General features: G+C 34.3%; 1 protein-coding gene across 10 annotated transcripts in view; it reads left to right on the top strand.

Annotated features, from left to right (window-relative positions):
• The window catches only part of ORC4 (origin recognition complex subunit 4), an 81,108-nt gene that overhangs the window by 33,836 nt on the left and 26,762 nt on the right, over positions 1-20,510 (top strand). For 5 of the 10 annotated variants that reach the window (XM_047083967.1, XM_047083968.1, XM_047083970.1 and 2 more), the window contains 3 exons: positions 2,433-2,506; positions 5,068-5,144; positions 5,733-5,823. The exons of 2 other annotated variants lie outside the window; for them this stretch is intronic. In XM_047083967.1, the coding sequence (XP_046939923.1) occupies positions 2,450-2,506; positions 5,068-5,144; positions 5,733-5,823 (225 nt within the window). In that variant the 5' untranslated portion in view covers positions 2,433-2,449. The remainder of the gene's footprint in view (positions 1-2,432; positions 2,507-5,067; positions 5,145-5,732; positions 5,824-20,510) is intronic. 3 more of the 10 variants (XM_047083973.1, XM_047083974.1, XM_047083975.1) reach the window with 1 other exon arrangement.

Below are 20,510 nucleotides of genomic sequence, written 5' to 3' on the forward strand. Positions count from 1 at the left end.
CTTTTTTTTGCTCAAGTATATTCCCTTATATGGATGGATGTTTGAGTTTGTTAAATTCTGTTGACTCATTGGAGAACATCTGTATTGTTGCCAGTTTGAGGGTTATTATGAGTAAATTTGTAATGAGCATTCATATTACAAGGCTTTAGGTTGAACATAAGTTTTCATTTCTCTGGGATAAATACCCAAGAGTACAGTTGCTTGCTGTGTTGCATGGTAAGAATATATTTAGGTTTTTAAGAAACTGCCAGCAAGAAACTTTGCAGAGTGGCTGTAACCAGTTTGCATTCTCACCAATAGTTATGTGAAGAATCCAGTTTCTCTGCATCCTTACCAGCATTTGGTGTTACCTCACTTTTTTATTTTAGCTGTTCTAACAGATATGTATTGATATTTCATTATGGTTTTAATTTGCATTTTCCAAATGGCTAATAATGGTAAACATCTTTCACTTGTTTATTTGCCATCCCTCTATCCTCTTCAGTGGAATGTCTGTTTATGTCTTTTGCAGATTTTTCTAATTGGATTGTTTCTTTTTTGTTGAATTTGAAGATGCTTTATATATTGGTCCTTTGTCAAATATGTGGATTACAAATATTTTCTGTCATGCTCTAAAGCTTGTTTTTTGTCTATTAAATTAGAATTGTTTTTTAAAATATTCTTTGTTATGGAGTGCAGATTTGACTATTATTTGGAGGGGCAAAATGTATTAAAATTAATCTTTTGACTAAGATTTAATTTACAGCAAGGTAGGCACTGAAGTACTGTGTGTGTTTCTTTCGTGAATGATCCCCAAAAGAAGACAAATGCATGCTTTTAATGGTTTACTTGAATTATATTTGATGCAAGGAAGCAGATTAGACACCTTCCTATGACCTCAGACATTTTACTTAGCTTTCATGAGCATTGTTTTCTTAATCCATGAAATGGGGAAAATATTTTTTAATTCAGTGATAGTTTGAAATAGCTATTATAGCCCTAAAAACAAAAGCATATTGTAAAAGCTCTCCCCCACTTTTTAAAAATTCAGTCCTCATTTTCTAGTAGGCAATTATTTCATGTTTTTTTGTGAGTTCAGATGTTGACTTACAGATCTTTTTCATAGTCAAGAGTATCTTAAACCACAGTGAGGCTGTCATTTCATTTTGCTGAAAGGGTTTTCTAAACCCCACATACAACTCTGATTTAAGGGAAAAAATAATAAAGTAAGTAGAATCAAGTAAAAATAATTAATGTAAAGGTGCTCAAACAAGGTGCCTTGCATGGACATTAGGCTGATAGAAGGTGCCTTTTAGGGATTAGGTGCCTTCTAGGGGCAGCTGAGAAGACTAATTTTCTCCTAAGAAAAAATATTCTTAAAGGTTAAGACAGCAGTTGATGACTCTGTTTTTGAGTTTCCAGTTTGGGAGCTTGGCACCAGAAGCCAGAGTTTAGGCCCTGGCTACATAGCTTATACAATAAAAGGAAGACAGATTTTCTTGCTATTTATCTGTCATAGCCTTTCTCAGATGTTACCCTGTTAGCATTTCCAGGGAAGCATAAAACAGCATTCCAGGAGTTGGCATCTAATTGTCAGTATGTGAAATTAAAAATATGAGTTAATGAGTTATTAAATGAGGTATATACGAAGCACTTATAACAGTTCCTGGTATATAAGTAAACACTGCTTAAGTTCTTATTACCAGACTAGTAAAGGATTGCTATTGGAAGTCAATGTGAAGAAAATTAGATCTTTTAACCAAAAGTATTTATCTGTGAATATGTTGCCCTAAAGAAGAATTTTACAAAAGTTATCTTTTTCTTAATAGTATATATATTTTTCATTCCTGCTATCATTCCCAACTTTATTTGGACATTATGCTAAAATGCATCTAATTTTGAAATATACTCAGTTTGGGGATACTGGCAATTAAGTGGAAATCTTTTTTAATGTAATTTGATTATGGGTAAAGAGAAGTACAGGCAATTATGGATGTTCAGAGAAGATGCATTTTACCTACTCTCTAATAATTGTGTATGGTTGGTGAATGGAGCAAGAAAGCAAAGGTTTTGTGGAATGTGATGATCCTGTGGGATGGATGGGGAGGGAAACATTCTGTATGAAGGAAGCGCATAATTAAAAAAAAAAAAAGTTAAGGAAGGGATGTGAATAGATTGAAGAGAAATGGAGTAGTTGTCTGTAAGAAAGAAAAAATTGACATACATTAAGGTATGAGTTTGAAGTGTATAGCATGATGGTTTGATTTACATATACTGTGAAATGATTATCACACTAGGTTTAGCCCAAATTTTTTGAAGTTTGAGAAATTGGACATTTTCATGTTTTCATGTTTTAAAACTTGTGTTTATTTTGATTCTATGATAGTAAATTCTTAAATAATCTTTTCAAGCCAGTAATGTTTTGTATTCATGCTAATTTATTTTTTTTTAAGGATTTCAGTTTGTTGAAATGAGCAGTCGTAAATCAAAGAGTAACAACTTAATACATGCAGAGCTCCTTTCACAGGTTAGTATTTTCATTAATCCTAAGGTCTCTTAACATGCAACACTGATCAGAGAATTGTCATCTTCTTAACTGGAATTCTCCCTTTAACGTGAAGGGAGAACATAACTCCCTTTCCATTCAAAAGGGTAGAATGTCTTACACTACATTTATTTATTCTTTGTAAGTCTTTGGATAGTTGGAGTGCTAACTTGACTTCTGCCTTCCCAAATGTCTTACAATTTCCATCTACTTTAATGTAATCTTCAGAGTTTTGTACTTCTTTGTTAAATTTATTCCTCTTTTACTTCTTGTGATGCTGTTATAAATGGGAGTTTTTTTCTTAATTTTTTTTACTTGTTCATTGTTAGTGTATCTAAGTGAAATTGATTTTTTGTATATTACTCTTGTTTCCTGTAGCCTTGCCAGACTTATTAGTTCTAATAGTTTTTAGTGTATTCTTTAGTTTTTTAATATATAAGATCATGTCATCTGCAAATATAGTTTTACTTCTTCCTTTTCAGTCTGGTTGACTTTAATTTTTTTTTATTGTCTAATAGCCCCAACTAGAACTTTCAGTGCAATATTGAGTAAAAGTGAAAAGAACATTCTTGTTTCATTTTTTATATTTGGGAAATACATTCAGTCTTTCACAATTGATATGATGTTAGCTATAGTTTTTGTAGGTGCCCTTAATCAGATTGAGGATGCTGTCTTTTTTCCTGGTATGTTGGGTGTTTTTATCATGAAAATTTAATATTAAGTGCATACTGTATTCCAATGGTGAGTATACATGTATGTGTGTCTCCCTTAAGAAATATAGTAGGGAGTGGGTATAATAACTGCTCTGGTATTTCTATTTATCTGGCTTGACCAGATCTGTGTGTTTTTCTAATAAAAACTAAATGTAAGTTATTGGCATCCCTTCATATAAGACCTTACTTTCTTTTTGGAAGGAAAATGTTTAACTCTGTTTCAAAGAAAGTTTTTAGCTGAAGTATAATTTACATATCCTAGTAAAGTGCACAAATCTACATGCAGTTCAGTTTCTGTACATGTATACACCTATTTAACCTTCATCTCAGATCACTTGAGATTTTTGAACCTTTCACTGTTCACTACAGCTTCACTTCACTTTACCCCTTAGATGTTATACATAGTTCTTGCCTTTCTATTAGACTTTAATGAAGTTTGAGAAAGAAAAAAAAAGTGAGGTTTATCTTTTGATTTCTAATGATCTTACGTAAGTAGAGAAATAAGCATTATGTTTAGTTGAGTCTCTGTAGATGCTCATTTAAGTGTTTTATAGGTATCAGCTGTTACCTATACAATACCTGTGTTATGTTACAGATGACTGCCTTATTTAATCTTGAGAACAGGCCTGCCAGAAAACTGTTTCATTGTTTCAATTTTGTATATTAAAAAAATTAACATTTAGAAAAGGCTAACTTTAAAATCCATGTAGTTGACTTCTGGCATCACTCCTTATTCTTTCCCCTTCTTATACAATGATAATATGGATTATTTTATCTCTACTGAATAATTTGCTTTGCTTAGCCTCTGGTACATGTAAACAGGACTCAGATTTATCTTTTTGGTACATAAAGGATCGGTCCAATGTTGTCAGTGTGGGAGAAGCAAATAATCTTGGAAGCTTCTTTCTTCTGATGATGGGACCAAATCTGAAATAGCCTCTTAAGACTTTTGTCCCTGAAAGACCTCTGTAGTAGCAGCAGATTCAGAAACGGAATGCCTTTAATGGTCTACATTTTTAAAAATTATGCTAGATTGTCTGACATAATTTTTTAAAACCCAGTCTAAGCCCTTTTTTCTAAGGCAAACTCAAAATTTAGGTCCTTACAAGATTTTTTTTCTTAATTCATTCCAATGATTCTTCATTTTATAGGTGTAGATGAACACAATTTCTTCCATGTAATTGAGCATTTCCTTATATGCTGAATTACTACTTTTTTCAATATGTCATTTCTTCCCAATTTATTTGCAGTGTTTCTTTAGGCATGGGTCATGCTCCTTTAGTAGTAGTATGTTCTGAATCTAATAGGTCCTCAATAAGTATATAGACTTTTAAACTTTATTTTCTCAAATCCTGACTGTCATGATAGATGTAGATGGATAGGGCTTGAACTAAGCCAGTTTAGATGTGTTTGGTCTCTAGAGATTGAGGTGTGGTTCATGAGCATTATTAGATGACATTACGTTATTCGATTCTTTTGTGTCTTTGTTCCTTGGCTGATATGTTATGTACAAAGTGAAGCAATCATTCATTCACATGCAGTAAAACAGCCCTCCAATTGCTGATGTGGCTAAAGTAATTCTCTTGTTGGATTTCACAAGTAAATTCTCATCTTTCTTCTGGGACTTGCGATAATAAAAAGAAAAAGAAAAAAAACCCACTAATTTTACAACTCATGAAAATGGTACCAGAACTCTTGAACACAAGCTATTTATGGAGGGTTAAATAAATTGATTAATACCTAATTCTGACTGCTATAAATGTGTATTCTCAGTCATTTTGATTTCATGAATAACATTTTCATTTGTATTTACTCACTTCTTTAAATCAGGTACAAAGAGTTTTACGGGAAAGATTTTGTCATCAAAGCCCACATAGTAACTTATTTGGAGTACAAGTACAATACAAGTAAGTTTAGCTATCCCTTTTTCTACTTAAAGATGCCCTTTAGGTTTTTCAAAAACCTACATAGATTTTATGTTACCTTACATGGATTTTATCTTGAATATGGCTAACATTTTTATAGAGATAAAAAATTTTGCTTTTATACAGAAGCACTGAATATTATAAAGCAAGAGCAGATATAAATGTTTTCATAACAGGAAAGCTCCTTAACTTTGAATCTTTTGTTGTTTCTGTCATCTGGTATTATGGAGACAAATTCTGAGGGTCTTGTACCTGATTCTCGAGTGCCAGCTGTGGAGTGAAAGGTTCCAAGAATTGCCACTGTTGTCCCTTGTCCCATATCATCATAAAGCCAAGATATTTCAAACTTAACTTGGTTTCATCTTGAAGTTTCTAGAGATTCATATGGACTTACTATCTCTTCCTGTGTTTTTCTGTGTAGGACTATATACAGCATAAGTCAAGTGCCAAGTGGGAGAGAAAAAGGGAATGCCTATTTTCTGTGCATATTCATATTCAGCTTTTAAAAAGTATTATCTAGCAAGTTATTCTAGCTTCCTTTTTAAATGTTAGCTATTTATGTCATTTCAGACACTTAATTGAGCTGCTAAAAAGAACTGCTATCCATGGAGAAAGTAACTCTGTTCTCATTATTGGGCCCCGAGGATCAGGAAAGACCACGGTAAAACTATTGATTTCTGGTATTTCCTTGCTTCTGTAGACATGTGATGATTCTTCTAGCCAATACCAGAAATATCTTTTATTTTCATTATTTTGTTAATTTTTCTTTTGTTTTTTTCTTTAAATAATAGAAGACCTACAAAGCCTTAAAACTTAGGGTGGTATATTTGAATTGAGCATATCCTTTTTACCTTACTTTCCTCCTCAGTGACAAATTTTCATTTGATGTTTTCCCATTGTCTTTTGTCCTTGAAGAATTAGTGATTGCCAGTAGAAACAGCAAATTAGCATTTATTGAGCATGTTTCTTATGCTTTTTATCTATGTTCTGTACCTTAACTTGTGCTTTTTATCTATTATCAGTTTTATAGTAACCCTGTAAGGTAGGCATTGATTCTGTTTATAAATTGGGTAACTATCATACCATGCATTCTTTTCTCCCTACTATTTGATTATTTACTGTTTAATCCTAACTCAAGTAATTTTTTCATTATACTCCCATCTTCTAGAATTCTTGTCTACTTTCCCTCTATCATATTTCGCTTAGTTACCTCAAAAGCATACTCTTGCTTTTTCCTCTGATTTTGTCTTTTCACATTCTTTTCAATATATGAGACAAATTATAGCTGTTACGTTGAATATATTACTATTAACTTTCAGTACTTGGGCTGCGTAAAATTTCTTTTCTGCTATATTCCATGCAATGAATTTAGATTTTTCACTAACATAGTTATTTTTATGTGTTGAAGTAAAATTATGTATTAAGTAAAATTATGTAAATTATAAGTTAATTATAATTGTTAAATTATAAGTAATATTGCTTATTTTATAACCAATAAATATTGACTGTACATTAGGTAAGGTGAGGAAATAAGGACTTTAGTATTTTACTCTTCTCACCCATTTCCAGTATTTGAAGTATATAAGTTGGGAATACAGATCTAGGTAATTTCTTTTCTTTTTTAATCTTGGAATACTTTTTCACATTTATTATATTACAATTATATTTAGAATAATTTTTTCATTTTGACTATACTGTATTTGATTCAGTCCTTATGCTCATTTTATATAACCACTATTTTTTTATTCTTGCTTTCTTTATTATGATTTTCCTTTGTGTTTGACTTCAGTGCTGTTGGGATAGTTTTAACAAGAGAGCCATATGATTGGTATGCCTTTGAGCTATTAGAATATTTTAAATTCTTAACAATAATATTAACAATAGAAACACTGAGCAAAGGATATGCACAGAAAGGTCACAGAAAATTAAATACAAATCTGTCTTAAACTTATAAGCATCTTCAATCTTACTTATAAGTAACAAATTTAAAGCATTAGCACTTTTGTCTACCAGGATGACAAAACCTGTAAAATAGACACATGTTCCTACTGGTAGTATAAATTTACATAACTAGAATAAAAGACAGTATCTAACCACATTACGAATTCATATGCCCTTTGACTCAGCAGCATTCTAGGAATTTGTACTTTTTAAATGATGTATATACACTTACTCATTGCAACAACATTTATTGATAGTGAAAGATCAGAAACAACATAAATGCCCATCAAGAGAATACCAGTTAATAAATGCTGGTTCATCCCTCCATATGATAGATTATTATGCATCAGCAAAAAGTAACATTTGTCTGTAGTCCAGAAGAAAAGGGAAGAGGAAAAAATATCCTATTTTTATTGGTTTGTACAGGCATACCTCATTTTACTTTGCTCTGCTGCACTTTGCATATACCGTGTATTTTACAAATTGAAGATTTTTGGCAACCCTTTGTTGAGCAAGTATGTAGGTGCCGTTTTTCCAACAGCATGTGGTCATTTTGTGTCTCTGTCCCATCTTGGTAATTCTCAAAATATTTCAAACATATTCATTATCATATGTGTCATGGTGATGTGTAAACAGTGATTTTTGATGTTACTATTATAATTGTTTTGAGGTTTCAGGAACCATGTGCATATAAGATGGCAAACTTAATGGATTGATGTGTTTGTTCTGACTGCTCCACCCAGCGGCCACTCCCCCATCTCTGTCCCTCTCCTTGGGCCTTCCTATTCCCTAAGATACAACAATATTGACATTAGGCAATTAGTAACACTACAGTGGCCTCTAGGTGTTTAAGTGAAGGGGAGAGTCACACATTTTAAATCAAAACACTTTAAATCAAAAGGTAGAAATGATTGAATTTAGTGAAGCAGGCATGTCAGAACCAAGATAAGCTGAAAGCTAGGCTAGGCCTCTTACACTAGTCAAGCAGTGAATACAAAGGAAAAGTTCTTGAAGGAAATTAAAAGTGCTACTCCAGTAAACACACCAGTAGTGAGAAAGTGAAATAGCCCTATTGCTGATATGGAGAAAGTTTTAGTGGCCTACACATTCCCTTAAGCCAAAGCCTAATCCAGAACAAGGCCCTAATTCTGTTCAGTTGTTCAAAGGCTGAGAGAGGTGAGGAAGCTGCAGAAGAAAAGTTTGAAGTTAGCAGAAGTTGGTTCATGAGGTTTAAGGAAAGCAACACCTCCAAAACATAAAAGTGCAAGCGCTGATGTAGGAAAAGGGAGAATGATGAAACACAGACACATATTCTTGTTACAGTTCCTACCCAGAGGTGATACAGACTGCATCTCCTCACAGTTGCCTGGCCAGAGTGTCACATGCTCATACCTAATTTCAAGAGAGCGAAGAAGTGGATTTCTCCTAGATGCCTAGAAGGGTTGCTAGAAGTATTTGGTGAATGTCTGTGATGTTCACCATGGGTAACTTGTTTTGTGTGTGATTTTTCCCTGACTTGATAGTTGTAGAATTTCTTTATCTTAGCAGTGTAAAAATTTCAGACTATAAGCATAGGTCATAAAAACTGATACTGTATAAACTCCCTTAATATGAATTTAGATCTTTTTTCAGTAAAGGTTAATTTTTTTTTTCTGTTTTCATTGTTCTGTTATCCTTGGAAAACACATCATCATACAAATGTTTAAAGATTATTTTTAGATAATGCTTTAATTCTTCAAGAGCTCCATTAGTGATACTCTGAGAAAATGAGATGTAGGAAATCAGTACATTAGACCTATTATTCCATCATAAACTATGCATCTTGAAACAAAGTGGCATTACAACAGAGAAGTTGTATCTCAGTGGTGTGTATATTAAAGGGTCTAGCCTAAAAATATAACTTGGGTCGCAAGCAAGCAACTGAATTTATTCTGAACTTCATCTTGGAAGTTTGTCCCTAAAAGCATGGAGAAGGTTAAAAAAAAAAAGGAAGTAGAGTTAGTAAACACTTGTAAAGATGTTTAAATACCAATTGAAACTTTACTCATTTAATTAGTAAATTGGCTAAAATAGACCTATTTCTTACCAAAAAAAAAAAACTTAAACATGTAAGAGAGTTCCCTGGTTATTTTTTTCAATATTTATTTATTTATTTTTATTTATTACTTTGTTTTATTTTAATTTACATCCAAGTTAGTTAGCATATACTGCGACAATGATTTCAGGAGTAGATTCCTTAATGCCCCTTACCCATTTAGCCCATCCCCCCTACCAGTAACCCTCTGTTTGTTCTCCATATGTAAGAGTCTCTTCTGTTTTGTCCCCCTCCCTTTTTTTATATTATTTTTGCTTCCCTTCCCTTGTGTTCATCTTTTCTGTGTATTAAAGTCCTCATATGAGTGAAGTCTACGATACTTGTCTTTCTCTAATTTCGCTTAGCATAATACCCTCCAGTTCCATCCATGTAGTTGTAAATGGCAAGATTTCATTCTTTTTGATTGTCGAGTAATACTCCATTGTATATATATGCCACATCTTCTTTATCCATTCATCCATCGATGGACATTTGGAGTCTTTCCATACTTTGGCTATTGTTGATAGTGCACTATAAACATGGGGGTGCATGTGTCCCTTCAAAACAGCATACCTGTATCCCTTGAATAATTACCTAGTAGTGCAATTGCTAGGTTGTAGGGTAGTTCTATTTTTAATTTTTGAGGAACTTCCATACTGTTTTCCAGAGTGACTGCACCAGTTTGCATTCCCACCAGCAGCACAAAAGAGATCCTCTTTCTCCACATCCTCGCCAACATCTGTTGTTGCCTGAGTTGTTAATGTTAGCCATTCTGACAAGTGTAAGGTGGTATCTCATTGTGGTTTTGATTTGTATTTCCCTGATGATGAGTGAAGTTGAGCATTTTTTTGTGTGTCGGTTGGTCATCCAGATGTCTTCTTTGGAGAAGTGTCTATTCATGTCTTTTGCCCATTTCTTCACTGGATTATTTGTTTTTTGGGTGTTGAGTTGATAAGTTCTTTATAGATTTTGGATACTAACCCTTTATCTGATATGTCACTTGCAAATATCTTCTCCCATTCCATCGGTTGGCTTTTATTTTTGCTGCTTGTTTCCTTCACTGTGCAGAAGCTTTTTATTTTGATGAGGTCCCAATAGTTCATTTTTGCTTTTTGTTTCCCTTGCCTCTGGAGACGTGTTGAGTGAGAAGTTGCTGTGGCCAAGGTCAAAGAGGTTTTTTGCCTGCTTTCTCCTCAAGGATTCTGATGGCTTCATGTCATATGGTTAGGTCTTTCATCCATTTTGAGTTTATTTTTGTGTAGGGTGTAAGAAAGTGGTCCACGTTCATTCTTCTGCATGTCACTGTCCAGTTTCCTCAGCACCACTTGCTGAAGAGACTGTCTTTATTCCATTGGGTATTCTTTCCTGCTTTGTCAAAGATTAGTTGGCCATACGTTTGTGGGTCCATTTCGGGGTTCTCTATTCTGTTGTATTGATCTGAGTGTCTGTTTTTGTGCCAGAGAGTTCCCCTGTTATAACCATCCCTCCCCCCCCCCCCCATACACACATACAACTTCCCCTGTTATTAACATCTTCCCTTAGCATGGTACATTTGTAGAAATTCACGAACCAGTATTAATATGTTGTCATTAACTAGCGTCTCATAGTTTTCATGAAGGTTCACTCTTTCTGATGTACAATTCTGAGGATTTTAACATATGCATAGTCATGTGTCCAACATTACAGTGTCATAGAAAATAATTTTGCCACCCTAAAAATCCCCTGTACTTTACCTATTAGTCTTCCCACCCCCAATCCTTGGCAAGCATTAATTTTCTTATTATCACCATGGTTTTGCCTTTTTCAGAATGTCACAGTTGGAATCATAAAATTAAGAAGATTGGCTTCTTCCACTTACCAGTATGAATTTAAGGGTCCTTCATGTCATTTTATGGCTTGATAGGTCATTTCTTTTAATTGTTTAATAATATTCCTTTGTATGGATGTACCACTGTTTATCCATTCACCTATTAAAGGAACTTGATTAGTTCCAATTTTGAGTAGTTCTGAATAAAGCTTTTATAAACACTTGTATGCAGGTTTTTATGTGGACATAATCTTCAACTTAATTGGATAAATACTTGGGAGCAACATTGTTGGATCGTATGGTAAGACTGTTTAGCTTTGTAAGACTGTACTAAGCTGTCTTCCAAAGTGTCAGTACCATTTTGCTTTTTTCACCAGCAATTAATAAGAGTTTCTCTTGTTATGCATCCTCATTAGCATTTGGTATTTTCGTTGTTTTTAATGTTAGCCATTCTAGTATGTATGTAGTAGTATCCCAATGCTATTTTTATTTGCAATCTTCTAATTATGTATGATATTAAGTATCTTTTCATATGCTTATTTTCATCTGTATATCTTTGGTAAGGTATTTTCTGACCATTTTTGAATTGGGTTTATTCATTTCTTATTGATATGTTTTGAGAAGTCTTTGTATATTTTGGATATACCAGCTATGTGTTTTGCTCCAAATCTCCAAATCTGTGGTTTCTCTTTTAATTCTATTATGAGTTTCCTTGGCAAGCAGTTTTTCCATATCAACTTACCAGTTATTTCTTTCATGGGTTGTGATTTTGGTGTTATATCTAAAACTTCATCACCAAATCCAAGGCCTTCTAGGTTTTTCTCCTATGTGTCCTTCTGGAACTTTTATAGTCGTTGTGTTTTACAGTTGGGTTGGTGATTTATTTTGAGTTAATTTCTTTGAACAGTGTAAGGTCTGTGTCTAAATTCTTTTTCTTTCTTTTTTTTCTTTTCCTTGTATATGAATGTTTAAATTGTTTCAGCCTTTGTTGACAAGGCCGTCTTTTCTTCAGTGAATTACCTTTGCTTCTTTTTCAAAGGTCAGTTGATTGTATTTGTGTCAGTCTGTTTCTGCCTGTCTTGATTACCGTAGCTTTATAGTAAGGCTTAAAGTTAGGCATTGACAGTCTTCCAACTTTGTGTGCTGCTTCAGTATTATTTTGGCTATTCTGGGTACTTTGCCTTTTTATTAACTTTAGAATTTATGTATTTATTTCCAAGTACTGGAATTTTTGTATTCAGTTGTGGGATTTTGTGTTCAATCTATAGATCACAATGGAAAAAATGGTTTCTTAAGTATATTGAATCTTCACATTGATAAACATGGAATATCTTTTCATTTATTTAGGTCTTTCATCAGACTTTTGTGGTTTTTCTCATATAGATCTTACACATATGTCATTAGATTTATACTAAGTAAATAGTTTTGGTGCTAATGTGAGTAGTATGACATTTTTAATTCAGATTCCACCCGCTCATTGCTGATATATACAAAAGCAAATGACTTTGTGTTTTATCTTGTATCATGCAGTCTTGTTGTAATTGATCATTTGTTCCAAAAATTTGTCAATATTTGGGGATTTTCTACAATCATGTCATCTGCAAATGACAGAAAGTTTTTATTTCTTTCCTATTTCCTTTTGTACCTTTTATTTCATTCTCTTGTCTTCCTGCATTTGTCATTCACAGGCTATGTTTAAGCACTGATCATAAAATTAATATTATTCAAAGCCTCTTAATATGAATTTAGGTCTGTTTTCACTGAAGAATAAGTTTATTTTGGGATATTTCTTCTCATTTATTTCTTCTTGTCCTTTCTTAGCATTAGCATATCCAATTCTTAAGCCTTTGTTCTTATTGCTCTATGTCATTTCTCCATGTTCTTTCTTTTTTTTTTCCCCCTCAGCATTCTGCCATATCACCAGTGTGATTTTCTTCACCAGCAGTTCCACACTTTGCTTCTTCTAATATAATACTGCATTTTAGCTTCTAACAGTCCTTCCTACTTGTCTGCCTCCTTGTCATGTACCTTCTTAGTCTGTTGTTTTGTGTTTACCTAAGTCTGGCTTAAACAGCTCACAATATTTATTTTCTAAAATACACATTTTCAGTACTAATTAGTCTTTTTCATCAGCTTATGTCCTTTATGTAACATAATTTTTATATAAACTCCCATGTTTTTTCTATTTATTCAAGGTTAAAGAAGACGACAGCCATTAAGACATAGTATTTATCACTTAATAAAACAGATTGTTCGTGGTATGCTGACAGTTTGTCCCACTGTTGTTGCTTCTCAAACCAGAGAGGCCTGTTGTGGTGCTTTAAAGTCATTTATCAAGTCTGACTTTGCTGGAATAGGGAAGAATCCCATACTTGGTATTCCATTTTGTTATGATTTGACTTATTCCTATTGCACTCCAATATTGAGAGGACAGAGAGCCAAGGAGGATTGTTTAGCTTTTGTGATTTGTTGTGTGTGGAGTATCCTGAGACATAAAGTAGATGATTTTAGACAAGAACTCTTATTAGTATAACTTTTTAAATGTAAATTTTAATTTAATAAGAATACAGTATATTTTTAATGCTCTCTTTGGCCAAACTACTTGAAGTACAAAAATTTTCAATCTGCAGTTAACTGATAAAGATAACAGAAAGTTAGTGTGATTTACTGTATCTCAAACATTTTATTGAAAAAATACATGTGGTTCCAAATGACAGATTGTATCCTGGAAAATACTTTTCTATACAGAAATTACTGTAGACAAAGAAACAAGCATGTGGTAACAGTAATAGTAGGTAAGCATAAAAATCCCTGATTGCTGGCAGGTCTAAATGAACTATGCCAGTATGTTTGGAAAATTAACTGTTAGCTACAAAGATTGTGGAAATGGGGTAGCCATCTTTGTTATGGTGGTTGGTGTAATATAATATCAACTAAGTATTTTTAGTATATAATGTAGCTTAAAATATTTGGAAAGATGAAATTGTATACAGTAAAAAATTTACCAGTTACACAATTTGTTAAAAAATTACACAATAGGGGGGCACCTGGGTGGCTCAGTCGGTTAGGCACCCGACTTCGGCTCAGGTCATGATCTCTTGGTCCGTGAGTTCGAGCCCCACATCGAGCTCTGTGCTGACAGCTCAGAGCCTGGAGCCTGCTTCAGATTCTGTGTCTCCCTCTCTCTTTGACCCTCCTCCGTTCATGCTCTGTCTCTCTCTGTCTCAAAAATAAACGTTAAAAAAATTAAAAAACAAATTATACAATAGGTAACACACCAGTCAGTTTTAGCAATATGTGGATTTGAACTAAAATTATTTGAAGACACATATGCTAATACATTTACATTATCATTTCAGATCACACAAACACATCATGTAAAAATTGTGAGCTGATCTAGACAAATGATAATAAGTTGTTTAAAGTAAATTTAATGGAAAGAATGTTATAAACTTGTTTTAACTCTTTTAAGTTTTTATTTTAACCACCTGGTGCTCATCACAAATGCACTCCTTTATCCCAACAACTATTCTACCTATCCCCCCAACCACCTCCTCTCTGGTAACCATCAGTTGGTTCTCTAAAGTTGAGTCTTTTTCATGGTATGCCTCACTCTCTTTCTCTCTCTTTCCCTTTGCTTGTTTTGTTAAAACTCAATTCCACATGAGTGAAACCATATGGTATCTGTCTTTTTCTCTGACTTATTTCACTTAGCATTATACTCTCCCTCCATGCATGTCATTGCAAAGGGCAAGATTTGATTCTTTTTTAATGGCTGAATAATATTCCATTGTGTGTGTATATCATGTCTTCTTTATCCATTCATCTATCAATGGACACTTTACTTCCATAATTTGGCTGTTGTAAATAATGCTATATAAACATGGGGTGTGTGTATCTCTTTGAATTAGTGTTTTTGTATTCTTTAGGGAAATACCCAGTAGTATATTTGTTGGATTGTAGGTTAGTTCTCTTTTAACTTTTTGAGGAACCTCATATTATCTTTCACAGTAGCTGTACCAATTTTCATTCCCACCAACAGTGCATGAGGGTTCCTTTTGCTCCACATCCTTGCCAGCACCTGTTCTTTTGTTTTTTATTCTAACCATTCTGGCAGGTGTGAAATGATATCTCCTTGTGGTTTTGATTTGCATTTCCTTGATGCTGAGTGATGTTGAGCATCTTTCAATGGGTTTGTTGGCCATCTGTATGTTTTCCTTGGGAGAATATCTGTCTTCTGTCCATTTGTAAATTGCATTATTTGTTTTTGGGGTGTTGGGTTGTATCAGCTCTTTATATATTTTGGATACTAACGCTTTATCAGATATGTCATTTGCAGATATCTTCTCTCATTCAGTAGGTTGCCTTGTAGTTTTGTTTTCTTCACCATCCAGAAGCTTTACATTTTGATATAGTCCCAATAGTTTATTTTTGCTTTTTTTTTTTCCTTGTCTCAGGGGGAGCTATTTAGAAAGAAGTTCCTAAAGGCCAGTGTCAGAGAAATTACTATCTGTGCTTTCTTGTAGAATTTTTACGGTTTCAGATCTCACATTTAGGTCTTTAGTAGGTTTTGAGTCTATTTTTGCATATGGTATAAGACAGTGGTCCAGTTTCATTCTTCTGCATGTTTCTGTCCAGTTTTCCCAGCACCATTTTTTGTTTGTTTCTTAATTTTTTTTAATGTTTTTATTTATTTTTGACACAGAGAGAGACAGATCATGAGCAGGGGAGGGGCAGAGAGAGAGGGAGACACAGAATCTGAAGCAGGCTCCAGGCTCTGAGCTGTCAGCACAGAGCCCAACACAGGGCTCGAACTCACAGACTGTGAGATCATGACCTGAGCCGAAGTTGGATGCTCAACCAACTGAGCCACCCAGGTGCCCCCATTTTTTGAAGACATTATCTTTTTCCCTTTGGATATTCTTTCCCCCTTTGTCGAAGATTAATGGACCATATAATTGTGGGTTTATTTCTGGGTTTTCTATTCCATTGGTCTGCATGTCTATTTTTGTGCCAGTACCATACTGTCTTGATTACTGCAGCCTTGTAATGTAACTTGAAGTCTGGAATTGTGATGCCTCCAGCTTTGCTTTTAAGATTGCTTTGGCTATTTGGGGTCTTCTGTGGTTGCATAGACATTTTAGGATTATTTGTTCTAGCTCTGTGAAAAATGCTTAGTATTTTGACAGGAACTACATTAAATGCATATTGCTTTGGGTAGTTTAGACGTTTTAACAATATTCTTACAATCCATGAGCATAGAATGTCTTCCTATCTCTTTGTGTCCTCTTCATTTTCTTTCATCAGTGCTTTATAGTTTTCAGGGAACAGATTTGTCACCTCTTTGGTTATGTTTATCCTAGATATCTTACTCTTTTTGGTGCAATTGTAAATGGTATTGTTTTCTTAATTTCTCTTTCTACTGCTTCATTATTGATATATAGAAATGCAATGGAGATCTGTACATTGATTTTATATCTTGCCACTTTACTGACTTCATTTACTTTAGCAGCTTTTTGTTGGAGTCTTTTGGGTTTTCTATATAGAGTATCATGTCATCTGCAAATAAGTGAAAAGTTTTACTGCTTCCTTACTGTTTTGAATGCCTTTTATTTCTTTATATTTTCTGATTGCTGTGGCTAGGTCTTCCAGTAGTATGTTGAATACAAGTGTTGAATACAAAGACATCTTTGTGTTGTTCCTGACCTTAAGGGAAAGGCTCTCAGTTTCTCCTCTATTTTATGTTTAGGTATGTTTCCTCTAAACCTACTTCATTGAGGGTTTTTATCATGAATAGATGTTGTACTTTGCCAAATGCTTTCTCTGCATCTACTAAAATAATCATATGGTTCTTATTCTTATTGATGTGCTGTATCATGTTGATTGATTTGCAAATAGTGAACCGCCCTTGCAACCCAGCATTAAATCCCGCTTGATTGTGGTGAATAATTTTTTTTAATGTATTGTTGGATTCTGTTTGCTGGTATTATGTTGAGAATTTTTGCATCTGTATTCATCAGAGATCTTGGCCTGTAGTTGTTTTTGTGATATCTTTATCTAGTTTCGGTGTCAGGATAATGCTGCCCTCATAGAATGAATTTGAAGTTTTCCTTCCTTTTTTATTTTTTGGAATGTTTGAGAAGCATAGGTATTAACTGTTCTTCAAATGATTTGTAGAATTTGAGAAGCCAAGTGGCTCTGGACTTTTGTTTCCTGGGAGTTTTTTTGATTACTGATGTAATTTTCTCACTGGTTATTAGTCTGTTCAAATTTTCTGTTCTTCCTGTGTCAGTTTTGGTAGGTTCCATGTTTCTAGGAATTTACCTATTTCTTCTAGGCTGTCCAATGTTGGCATGTAGTTTTTCATATTGTTCTATGAATGTTTGTATTTCTGTGGTGGTATTTCTCTTCTCTCCTTTTTGATTTTATTTATTTGGTTTTTTTCTTTTTTTTTTTACCCTGGTAAGTGTGGCTAGAGGCTTACCAGTTTTATCATTTTTTTTTCCCCCCAAAGAACAAGCTCTTGGTTTCATTGATCTGTTCTATTGTTTTTTTGGTTTCTATATCATTTATTTCTGCTCTAATCTTTATTATTTCCTTCCTTTGCTGGTTTTAGGGTTTTTTGTTCTTTTTAGCTCCTTTAGGTGTAAGGTTATTTACTTGAGATTTGTCTTGCTTCTTGAGGTAGGCCTGTAGGCTCATATTGCTATAAACTTCCCTCTTAAAACTGTCCCACAGGTGTGAACCATTATATTTTCATATTTATTTGTTTCCATGTGCTTTTTTATTTCCTTCTTTGATTTCCTGGTTGACCCATTCATTGTTCAGTAGCATGTTAGTTAACCTCCATGTATTTGTGGTTTTCCGAGATTTTTTTCCTTGTGGTTGACGTATAGTTTCATAATGTTGTTTTCATAAAAGTTACACGGTATGACTATCATTTGTTGAGGCTTGTTTTGTGGCCTAATATCTGGAGATCTGTTTTGGAGAAAGTTCCATGTGTGCTTGAGAAGGATGTGTATTCTGCTATTTTTGGATGGAATGTTGTCAATATATCTGCTAAATCTTTCTGGTCCAATGTGTCATTCCAAGCCATTGTCCTTGTTGATTTTCCGTTTAGATGATCTGTACATTTATATCAGTGGGGTGTTAAAGTCCCCTACTGTTGTATTATTATTGATTCATTCCTTTATGTTTGTTATTAAATGTTTTATGTATTGGAGTGCTCCCATATTGGATGTGTAAATATTTACAATTATTATAGTCTATTGGATTGTTCCCTTAATTATTACATAGTGTCTTTCTTGGTCTCTTGTTAACAGTCTTTGATTTAAAGCCAATATAAGTATTGCTACTCTGGCTTTCTTTTGACATCCATTTACATGATAAATGTTTCTCCATCCCCTCACTTTCAATCTGCAGATGTGTTTAGGTCTAAAATGTGTCTCTTGTACACAGCATATAGATGGGTCTTGGGGTTTTTTGTCCATTCTGTTCCCCTCTGTCTGTTTATTGGAGTCTTTAGTCCATTTACATTCAAAGTTATTATTGATATGCATTTATTGCCATTTTATTACTTGTTCTGTGGTTGTTTCCGAAGATTTTCTAATTTGTTCTTTTCTCTTTCGTGGTTTGCTGATTTTCTTTAATGATATGTTTGGATTTCTTCTCTTTATTCTTTGCATATTTATTAGTGGTTTTTGATTTGTGGTTACCATTAGGTTTGTATATAACATCTTCTGCATAGAGCAGCCTGTATACAAGTTGATGGTTGTTTAAGTTTGAACCCATTCTTTACTCTTCGTCTCCCCATGTTTTAGGTATGTGGTGTCATATTTTATATCCTTTCATTTTGTGAATTCCTTTACTGATTTTTTTTTTTACAGGAATATTCATTTTTACTATTTTTGTGTTTCCTGCCTTCATGCTGTCAATTTGGTCTTCCTCTATTTACACTCAAAGAGACCCCTTTAATATTTTCTGTAGGGCTGGTTTAGTGGTTATGAATTCCTTTAATTTTTGTTTGTCTGACAAACTCACTCTTTCCTTCTATTCTGATAGCCTTGCAGGAAAGAGTATTCTTGGCTGCAGATATTTCCCATTCAGCAGTTTGCATATAACATGGCACTCCTTTCTGGATTGGAAAGTTTTTGCTGAAAAATTCTCTGATAGCCTTATGGTATTTCCTTTGTATATAACTGTCTATTTTTATTTTGTCACTTTTAATATTTTTTCCTTTACCACTGTATTTTCCCATTTTAATTACATATGTCTTGGTGTGGATCTCCTTTTGTTGCTTTTGTTGGGGTTTCTTTGTGCCTCCTAGACCTGGATATCTGTTTCCTTCCCCAAATTAAGGAAGTTTTCAGCTATTATTTCTCCAAATAAATTCTTTACTCCCTTTTCTCTGTGCTCCTGGGACTCCTGTAAAATGAATGTTATTACACTTGATGGAGACATTGAAATTCTCTACATCTGTTCTCATTTTCCATAATTCTTTTTTCTTTCTTTTGTTCAGCTTGATTATTTTCCATTACTCTGTCTTCTGGGTCATTAATTAGTTCCTCTTCTTCCAGCCTGCAGTTTATTCCATCAAGCATGTTTCTCATTTCATTTATTGAGTCCTTTTTCTGTGCTGTGTTACTTATCTCTGTGTTAATGGTCTCATTGATGTGCTCCACTCTTTTCTCAAGTCCAGTAAGTATACTTGTAATCATTGCTTTAAATTTTCTTTTATCTGTTTCACTTAGGTTTTTTGCCACGTCCTTGTCCTGTTATCTCATTTGGGAGAAATTCTTCTGTCTTCCCATTTTGTATAAGTCTCAGTGTCTGTTTCTATGTGTGAGGGAAGTCAGCTACTTCTCCTATTTTTGAGGGCAATGGCTTTATGAACAAGAGGTCCTGTGGTGCCCTGCAGTATAGTGTCCCTTCTTCCCCAGGACCTGGCACTTCCAGCAATGCTAAGTGTACTCTGCTGTTGTGTGGTCCTGATAGTTTTATGCTTCAGGGCAGTCATCTACAGATGCCTATTGTGGGCAGTGTTTGGTCCCTGCCCTGAATGTAGTGCATTTTAACTAAATGTGTTCTGGTCTGCTTTGTGAAATAACCTGTCACCACCATCACCTAAACTGCAGCTTTGCAAAACTTACCAGATAGGAGCCATAGTATTGGCATGGGTTTGGGCCAGTCTTGTAGGAGAGGGGGACTGCCATGCTGCCACCTAGGCAAGAGTGACTAGGAAGGTTGTTTTCCCCAGATCGTGAGGGGGTGGGTGGGGCTTGGTATAAGCAAGTTAGGTAATGAGTGTGGGCCCAAGACTGTTTTTTGCCGGTAGCTCTGTATTCTGACAGGCAGGTGAGGTAATTGGTACCTGCCAGTTCCTTTTTACCTGGAGGTCTTTCTCTCTCTGAATGCCCTCACTCTGGAACATTCTCAAAGAGGAGTAGCTAACCTCCCTACAGTGTGCCCCAGGCACTATCCAGATTGGTTTTTGCAAGCTGGGTCCATCCATAGGCTGTTTGCCCAG

Source organism: Lynx rufus, unplaced genomic scaffold, assembly GCF_022079265.1.
Source record: "Lynx rufus isolate CCGP_SWC_20201006 ecotype Redwood Valley unplaced genomic scaffold, mLynRuf1.p SCAF_2, whole genome shotgun sequence".
Classification (NCBI taxonomy): Eukaryota; Metazoa; Chordata; class Mammalia; order Carnivora; family Felidae; genus Lynx; species Lynx rufus.